General features: G+C 40.7%; 2 protein-coding genes across 2 annotated transcripts; one reads left to right on the top strand and one right to left on the bottom strand.

Moving 5' to 3' along the window:
• Positions 1-2: 2 nt before the first annotated feature.
• On the top strand, positions 3-2,430 carry LOC309702138 (putative oxidoreductase YtbE). The gene is made up of 6 exons (XM_082526572.1): positions 3-245; positions 598-903; positions 1,030-1,175; positions 1,341-1,480; positions 1,564-1,722; positions 1,805-2,430. The coding sequence occupies exons 2-6, from the start codon at positions 659-661 to the stop codon at positions 1,982-1,984; spliced, it is 870 nt and encodes a 289-aa protein (XP_082382698.1). The 5' UTR covers positions 3-245; positions 598-658; the 3' UTR covers positions 1,985-2,430.
• badb (BCL2 associated agonist of cell death b) lies at positions 2,419-7,263 on the bottom strand. The gene is made up of 4 exons (XM_082526576.1): positions 7,099-7,263; positions 6,279-6,425; positions 5,021-5,241; positions 2,419-4,919 (listed from the first exon to the last, which is right to left on the bottom strand). The coding sequence occupies exons 2-4, from the start codon at positions 6,415-6,417 to the stop codon at positions 4,803-4,805; spliced, it is 477 nt and encodes a 158-aa protein (XP_082382702.1). The 5' UTR covers positions 6,418-6,425; positions 7,099-7,263; the 3' UTR covers positions 2,419-4,802.
• Positions 7,264-8,663: the final 1,400 nt, after the last annotated feature.

Raw genomic sequence — 8,663 nt, forward strand, 5'->3', positions numbered from 1 at the left:
ATTCGTTGGATCCCTCACGTCTTCTTCCAATCCACAGTGTCAGAGCAGGTGTCACTATGGTGACGGCGAAAACCGACCCAACTGTCACGTGACTGTCAGCTGACCACATATGGTAGCTAGTAGTAGGAAACTGTGCTCATGCTGGAAGTTACCTTTGCTTTATAACTTGTTAGTAATTTCTTTGAGAGGACACTGCCAGTGTATGCACCGCCTTTCCTAAAGAAGTCACTTGAGGTGAAAAAAAGGTGGGGTGGAAATATTTTTCACGTAAAATTGTTTATATATTAGAGTATACCGTCCCCTTCCTGCATTGTAATGTCCACGTGTCTGCCTACAGAAATTATTAAAAGTGTCATAGTCTTCATACACTGTGACCAGCTAAATTAGTGATGTTAGTTTACATCTTCGTGTTGCTTGCCTTTCTTATTTTGCGTTAGAGAAGCACCAAAAAGTCTCTAGTGGAACAAGATAAAATCTGTATTGTTACCAAGTTTAAGGAAGTGCTTTCAAGCAATTTTCCAGTGATGTAACACACAAAATGGGGCAAAGGGCAGCAGAAAACCAGCTAAACTCACTTTCTCTATCCGTCTTTGATAGAGCTTGGCAAACCAGTTATTCCTAACAGGGTGCAAAGTAAAGAAGGGCCTTGCAGTCCAGGATGTCGTCCACCACCACCTCCTCTGTTACCCTGAATACTGGGGTTCAAATGCCCCTCCTGGGGTTGGGGACTTACAAGTTGCACGGCTCTGAAGAAGTGTATCGCGCCGTGGATGCCGCCCTGGCTGCGGGTTACCGGGCCTTTGATAGTGCAGCCGTCTACCGGAATGAAGCCGACATGGGCCGATCCCTGAGGGAGCTCCTGCACAAGCATGGCTTGACCAGACAGGATGTGTTCATAACCAGGTGATGCACAGGCTTCTAAAGCATAAGTTGACACATGATTTCTAAGAGAACACATTGGGGCTTCTAAAGCTGACTTGAGGTGTTGCGCTGCTCATTCAGATCCCTGTTTCTCTTCCTGTGTTTCAGTAAGCTGGGCCCTAAGGATCAGGGTGAGCGGGCTATGGAAGGTGCCCTTCACAGCCTGTCTCAGCTGGACTTGGGTTACATTGACCTCTATTTGATTCACTGGCCTGGCACGCAGGGTCTAGCAGTGGCTGATCAGAGCAACCCAGGTAGACTCCACTTTTTTTTTTTCCAGGTGTTTCGAGTGATCTATATTTCATTGCTGCACTAACTGCACAAAACCCATTCAAGCTGTCTTCTCTCATTCCTCCACTGCAACATAGCAGGCATTGAGTAACGGCAGAGATGAGGTCCTAATAAATATTTGATCCCAGGAAACCGAGCTCAGAGTTGGGCCACGCTGGAGGAGCTGCATGGCCAGGGGAAGCTGAAGGCCATTGGAGTGTCCAACTATACAGTGGCTCACATGAGAGAACTAATGCAGAGCTGCAAAGTCCCCCCTGCAGTTCTACAGGTACAGTGCAGGAGTTTGAATGGAGGACAGTGAAAGACATTAGCAGCTGTTTGAAATCTCACGGTTTATTTTGTGTTCTTCAGGTAGAGTTTCACCCACGTCTGTGCCAAGCAGAGCTGAAGAGTGTTTGTGAGGAGTATGGAGTCTGTTTCCAAGCATATTCCTCCTTAGGCCAAGGAGATCTGGTTACTGACCCTGTGGTCCTGGAGGTGGCAAAGCAGTGCCAACGCACCCCCGCACAAGTGAGCCCACTCGCTCTGCTATCTTGGGTATACCTTTGTTTTTATTGCAAACATTTTAAGGTTCTTCTGTCCCTCTCCTCAGGTGCTGCTGCGGTGGGCGGTGCAGCAGGGTGTCGCTGTGCTCCCAAAGTCATCAAACGCAGACCGAATACAGGAGAACGCCAGACTTTTTGACTTTACACTGAGCGACGCAGACATGGACAGACTGTCAGCTTTGGACTGTGGACAGAAGTACTGCTGGGATCCGTCAGGGGTCGCCTGAAACACCAGCTTGTGTCCTCCATGATGCCTTTTTGTCTTCAGTTTTACAGTGGTAGTTGTTTTTTTTGTTTTTTTTTTTTGGGGGGGGGGGGGGGGGGTTGGGTTGTTTTTTTTTAAAGCTGTTACAAGTTTTGTGTCGACACTTTGTTAATTTCAAGACAAAAATACAGCTTATTGTGGTATGAACTCTAAATCTATGGAACGTCACCCATCACATGACTTTATTGTCAACCATAAGCCATGTCTTAGTGAGAACCTTTCCCTTTGTTATTGGATAACGAAAACTTTTACATATCTGTCAGTTTAACTGTTGCTCCTTATTCTTCATAATCTCTTGCCTTTCCTTTGCCTAATATCTTTGACTAACCAGAAATCTCCATTGAACATAACTCAAAGGTCTTCTAAACCTGTGTAAAGACAATTAAAAGAACAAAATACCTTTTAAAAGCTCTCTTAAAATTATTTATTTAGACCAGAGTTTTCACAGTTGTAGAGAAAATACATTTACAAGTCATTAAAACTGAAAAAGAAACCAAAATAAGAAAAAAAAAGTAATATTAAATTTTTATTTTCTCCACACACACATCTCCAGATTCAAGTAATACTAAGGATGGTTGCAAAAAATCCAGGTGCCCAGGCAGGTTTGGGGTGTGTTCACTGTCACGGATGTTTAAAGTCAAAAAGAGTTGCCAAACTCCACATCAGCCATTTTATAGTGTACGCGTGTGTCACTTAAAAATCTCATGACAGTAAATGCACCGGGACATTTTTGTGCTTTCTGTTTTTCCTCTGAGTGTAACTTGTGAAAGCGAGCAGTGAAGTTTAAGGCTGTAATTGGGTAAACAGACGAGGCTGGCTATGCGCCGTCACAGGTCACAGCATGTTCAAGGCAGTTCTTTGCAACATTAAATTCATTTAAATTCCATCTGATCTTTATTTTCAGCAGAGTAAAGCTTTATAATCTGACCCAGAGTTCTCAAAACTGTGTGTGCACTCCCTGCAATTGGATAACATGGGTCTAACGTGTTAAAATGCAAAATGCTATTTCTTGCTTAAACACTCGTGTCTCTAGAAATCTGATATCAGAAAACTCCTCATCCCTTTTTTATAATGGGAAGTAGTTTAAATTTGACAAATGACCAGTCAAGACACATGTGACCAAAAGGATGGTAGAACAGGATGAGTGTCAGGTAAAGTTGCCACCGTTTGATTGTCTGGAATTCTCTGATTAAAAACCAAGCTATATATATTTATATACGCATATATATATTTTTGAATTTGAAAACCATATAAATGCCTGCACACCCGAGCACTTCACAACTCAACGCTACAAGTCGAGAGGAAGGAAGAATAAGACAACTTGAACAAACCCACTATCATTTTCAGCAATCACGTATTTATAAACAAGCCACAAGTAGCCCACTCATGTTTACCGAGCTGCACAGAAATGCTGATCTTTGCCCTTAGTTAGAATTTCCATAAAGCATATATATTATGCGCCTTACGTGCCTAAAAAACACCAGCAAAGCTGGCATCAGATCAGCACTTCTAAAGCTAAGGCATGAGAGTTTATGAGCCCATTTTAATCACATCCCCTTACAGGTCAAAGTGATCAACTCACATTTAAACTGATTAAAAACAAAATAAACAACAAAAAACATCAGGATGTGATTTCTCCTGAAAATCCTTCAAGCAAAAAGCAAGTGGAAATCCCTCATTTTTAATGTGACTGGACTCTGTATTCACCCATGCACCGAGAGCTCAGCACGCAACATTTATCACAACAGCCATGGATTGTACACTGCCTATTGCTGGGTTAGCCGAGCTTAACAGCACGGTAACCTCGTTAATAAAATCTGGCTAAACCATCTTACTCACCCCCTCCCCACCCTTTACCATTTCATAAAATGTTAAAATATTTACACATAAAAATTTCAATTGTTTGTTTATGCTCGTCCAAGGCTTTAAAAACATATTCATATTGGATTGTGCCTTACTGTTTAACGCCCTCAGCTATTATCCCTGAAGTTTTACAAAAAAAGATATTACTTCTGCATCAGAGATTGTCCTTGTAAAAGATTTTTCCTTTTTTTTTTTGGGGATAAATTTGTGATATAAAGCAGATGATAGTTGAGTACAGTTGTTTAAGAAGAGGCCTAAACCGAATGCCAAAAAGAAAGAAAGAAAAAAGTACTGTCTCCTGTTGCTGGCAGATCGTTTTGGCACAATATGAGCGTGCAAGTCAAACACGAACAGCTTCTGGAGATTTCCTCATGAAAATGAGGAAAGCAGGAAGGAAAAAAAAAATCTAACAGCATTCAATTTGGCCTTCAGTAGTCAGGTGTTATTCCTCTCTCCATACACAGCACACCGTGCAATGTCAATGTGAGAGACAACTGTAATGCTAAGCGTCTTTAAACCGAGCGTCTCTTCTACGACTAAACAAGGCTTTGTTTGTGTGTTTAGAAGAGATTATAGCCCCTCTCTCGGCCCATCTTTTTATCCGTTTTGCAGGATTCCGGCAGCAGTTCCTCCTCATCACTGCCTTTCAATTCCACAGTGGACTTCCCAATAACATTGTTTACACCACACTCAACACGAGTACAAAAGTTCTATTTAAAGGTAGTTAACAATGACATAAAATGGCATGACTATGATGGGATTCACTGAACATGTACTTTTTTGCTTTTTACTGCACGTCCCACTCTTTTTGATCGAGCCAAATCCTCTTCAGTCTTGTTCTGATCTTAAATATTGTCTCTCGGCTACAGTTTCCCCAATCCGCTCCTCCGGACCTTGTATCCTTGTCCTCTCAGTGCTTACTCAGTGCGTTGGTTGTGGTTTTCAAGATGGTTGTTCTCTCCTTCAGTCTCTTGGTGACTAAAGAGATAGCTCCACCAGGTTTTAGAGTGGTGCAGCTTCTTGACCTTCATCTCCTGCACAGTGAAAGAGGAACAATGTCAAGTTAGCAACCTATCATCACCATCTTTTTTCCCCCAAAAAACTAATTTAAGCCTTGACTCACTCCCATTCTTACCCCTTTATCTAGTAAGCTGTCAAACTCGTCACTCATTCGTCGAAGCTGCCTGCCGTACTTCTTGGCAGCCCACAGAGCAGGGGGAGCTGACTTTGACCTTCGCCTGAATGGGTCTCCCTCTGTGGGAGTACAGACCTCATCCTCCCCTCTAGCCATGAGCTCCTCATCCCTGGCAATTGAGGAAGTGTGGGACTCTGAGTTCACCCTGAGCCTTCCAGCAGCTAAATGGAAAAAGGAAAAGTGAGATGGGTTCAGAGTGTTTTAATGTAAGGCAGATAGAAAGGAGGAAATAAAGAGTAATGTAGGAATAGAGGAATTTAAATCATTAGTTGTCTCTGCGACCAGCGACTGTTATTGTACACTGTTATTTTGGCTCTTTTCAGCTGCACGGTAAAAAAAGAGCCAAAACATCCTCCTATAGTGCTTTGAATGAAGCAATTCAAAATGCAAAACAGGTTAGCTTACAACGCAACCTCATTTTAATGTCCCACCCCAGAATGCATCTCAAGAAAAATAAGGAGAAAGGATATATTCTAAACTTCTCTACAGATACAGCCAAGAAATGGCTAAATAAAGGGGTGGGGGGGATCTCATCTAGAGCAGGCTGTGGTAACGTATGCTGCAATATATGTTTTGCCATCAGAACTTCTGCTCAGTTAATCCACAACATACAACAAGGTGCAACATCCAGGGCTGAACAGTAAAGCCAGTGCACAAGTCCCAACAGCTTGCCCTCTTAAAGTACAGTTAAAAAAAATAAATACTGCAGCTATAAACATGTTTACAACCATATACAAAAAAAAACAGTGTTTTAATCTGTTCGCATAATTGCACCCCTCATGCCAAGTGCGTGCCACTGGTTGGGTTGTACTAAAAGACACAAACAAACCAATCAGCTTTTCAGCAAGTGTGTTTTAAGTCTATTTTTTGTTTGCTTACCAAAATTAATATCATACTGTAATAAGGACATCCCTTGCTTCCCCCCCAGTTCTACCTCGTGATTCAAACTGTACATAACAGAAAGAGGAAGCCACAGCGATGTCACCCTCTGGTTTGTGGGAGATCGCCTGAAAGCCTCAAGCATTGTGGCCTTGGCTGTTGTTTTGGAAACCGGGTGCAAAGTGACCACATCTGAACGCGTGAGCTGGGGAGTTATCACTAATCCACAAATCTAATTATGCACAATTTTAAGTGTTGATATGGTCCAAAGGGGTTGGCTATTCCACCGTATATCAGACAATTTATTTTGTGTTCCTACCTGTCGTTTTGGTTACAGGAAGGGAAAGCGTCTGGGGCTTGCTTTCTTGAGCTTGTCCTGCTGACTGTTGGTTTTCTCCTTCCCCTACCTCCTCTGATGCCTCTGAATCACTGTCTGAAATTTTGAAGTTTGCAGCCATCCTGACATCTGGAGAGATAGGGTGGTGTTGGAAATATGAACGACAAAAACGGTTAAAGAAATGACAGTGTGTCCTTAAGTGCATGCACATAACAGATCAATATTGTTATGACCGCAGCAGGTTAATACTGGCGTTGCTCTGCCTTTGACCTTTCAAGCAGATATAGAAAAAAACCCCACAATGATAAATTGATTATTTTTTTTAAATTTACATCTTATTCTAACAGAAGACTGCACTGAAAAAAGTTGCTATATTGCAAGTGTGCAATTTTATTGTCATATAACACATTACCCAATTATGTGTAAATATACCTAAGACTCGTAAAATGGGATAATTCATTGTATCGGTGGAACAGCCACAGAGCACACCCAGCGGGCTATATCTTTCTTTTTAATGCCTCTGATACTGGCCGGTCCAAAGGTATTTCACTTTAACTACCCACAAGATACCAGACTTGTTTTGACAACACGGGCCTGTATTTGGTGTTATTAATAAGGATTTGATACTTGACTGTTGCTAAATTAACCAATACACCTTCTTCTTCGGTAAACACACTCTCTCGCTTGTTTTGTTGTTGACTGAAGAGGACAAAAGAAAGTTCCTTAAGGGCGGAAGCTGCTCCGGCCAACCTTAGCTAGCAGCGTTTGTAAGGAAATGACTCCACAAAAAACGACTCCTTACCCGAATCTTTATCGTGTGAGCCTCAAAAGTGCGAGTGTGTCTTTAGTTTGCTTCATACGGTCGCAGCTGTTGTTGTCCGCCTCTTGTCTTTTTACTCTACTGCACACTTTAGCTCCGCGCTCACCCAATCGCCGCGCGTCACTGCACCGCAGCGGCGCGCTGACGTCACTGTTGCGAGCTAGGACTGGGCTGTGCCTTTGTTTGTCTCACCGGCTTACCGTAATATGCAGCGTAGATGCGCAGTACCAATTAACTCCAAGAGCCGCCGCATTTTTTTTAACTGCTGGATTTCTAGTAAAATTGCATAATAAAACTTTATATTTAAGAGTCCCGCTTTTACAATCCCACACAATAAATAATACCGAGGTTGCAAAAAAAAATGCTCTTAAATTAAAAGTACTGCAATTTTACAGTTAGTCTTTATTTGTTTTTTGTTTTGTTTTTTTATTTAGTTTAATAGGAAAAAATATGCTGCACTCACAAAATATACATTTATTAGTGTGTCATTACATCTCCTAACAAACTAATGCTTTCTTATGAACTTAGAATTATGCCAATGAAAATACTTTTTTTTTCATTCAAACCTTTATTTAAACAACAGTACAATACAAAATAGAATTAAACAGTACAACATTAATGGTGTTGTACTTACAAAAAAAAAAAAGATTGCATAACATAGACAAACAAATAAATGAACAATATTCAGAACCTACGATATAAACACGCGAGGGGGAAAAGTAACTGATCAAACCAAAGAATAAAGTGATTGAAAGATCTTTATTTTTTCACAAACACCCATAGTTTTTATAGCTTTTGGGTTAGTGGAGTTGTACAAGTTCAAAGGAGAATACATAAAAAGAGGGATGTCTTCCTAAACATTTGGACTTGTGAATATGAAATGTAGCCATTAAAATTAACAAGTTAGTCATATATCTGTTATCAATGTTGAATTGTCTTTGGTTTTTGTGTAGACCAAATAAAACATATTTCCAAAACAGTACCAATCCTTTAAATACATTTTCTGAGATAAAAACATAAGCTCTGCCAAAAATCTTGCACAAGGTTACAAAACCAAAAAAGATGCATAGTAGAGTCCTTGGAAGTTTTACAAAAGCTACAGCTTGTATCAATGTCTAATTTGAATTTGCTTTGAAGATAATCTTTAGATGGATAAATTCTGTGTATTAATTTATAAGAAATATCTTTAATTTTGTTGGTAATTAAAAACTGATTAGGGAGTCTCCAAACTTCCCAATATTGTTGTCAGTAATTATCATCAGCAGATTAAACATGTGACCCTCCCATCTCCAGACAGCTGGCTAAATGACAACAGCAACTGGATATAAGCTAATATGCCAGCTAATGTTAGTTTTGAGTGTCCTAAAAAGAAAAAAGACCCTTTTCCTATGATAAAAAGTTTTCTTACATTCTTATGTCTCATGAGAGTTTATTAGCTAAATGTCTGAGTCTTACAATGTTAGATCCGCTTAAAAGAAAGTTTCACTAATGCCAGCGAGCATCAGCTAAAAGCGTAAAAGCAGACAGAAAGGTTCAGGATATCCTCA

The sequence above is a fragment of the Aulonocara stuartgranti genome, assembly GCF_965226115.1.
Source record: "Aulonocara stuartgranti genome assembly, chromosome: 3".
Lineage (NCBI taxonomy): Eukaryota > Metazoa > Chordata > Actinopteri > Cichliformes > Cichlidae > Aulonocara > Aulonocara stuartgranti.

Excerpts from the sequence above, each read along its gene's own strand:
- badb (XM_082526576.1), bottom strand. The coding sequence starts at position 6,417 with ATGGCTGCAAACTTCAAAATTTCAGACAGTGATTCAGAGGCATCAGAG. Across the intron at positions 5,242-6,278 it reads TCCTGTAACCAAAACGACAG|CTGCTGGAAGGCTCAGGGTG; the intron begins GTAGGAACACAA and ends TTTTCCATTTAG. Across the intron at positions 4,920-5,020 it reads ACAGCTTACTAGATAAAGGG|GAGATGAAGGTCAAGAAGCT; the intron begins GTAAGAATGGGA and ends TTCACTGTGCAG.
- LOC309702138 (XM_082526572.1), top strand. The coding sequence starts at position 659 with ATGTCGTCCACCACCACCTCCTCTGTTACCCTGAATACTGGGGTTCAA. Across the intron at positions 904-1,029 it reads CAGGATGTGTTCATAACCAG|TAAGCTGGGCCCTAAGGATC; the intron begins GTGATGCACAGG and ends CCTGTGTTTCAG. Across the intron at positions 1,723-1,804 it reads GCCAACGCACCCCCGCACAA|GTGCTGCTGCGGTGGGCGGT; the intron begins GTGAGCCCACTC and ends CCCTCTCCTCAG.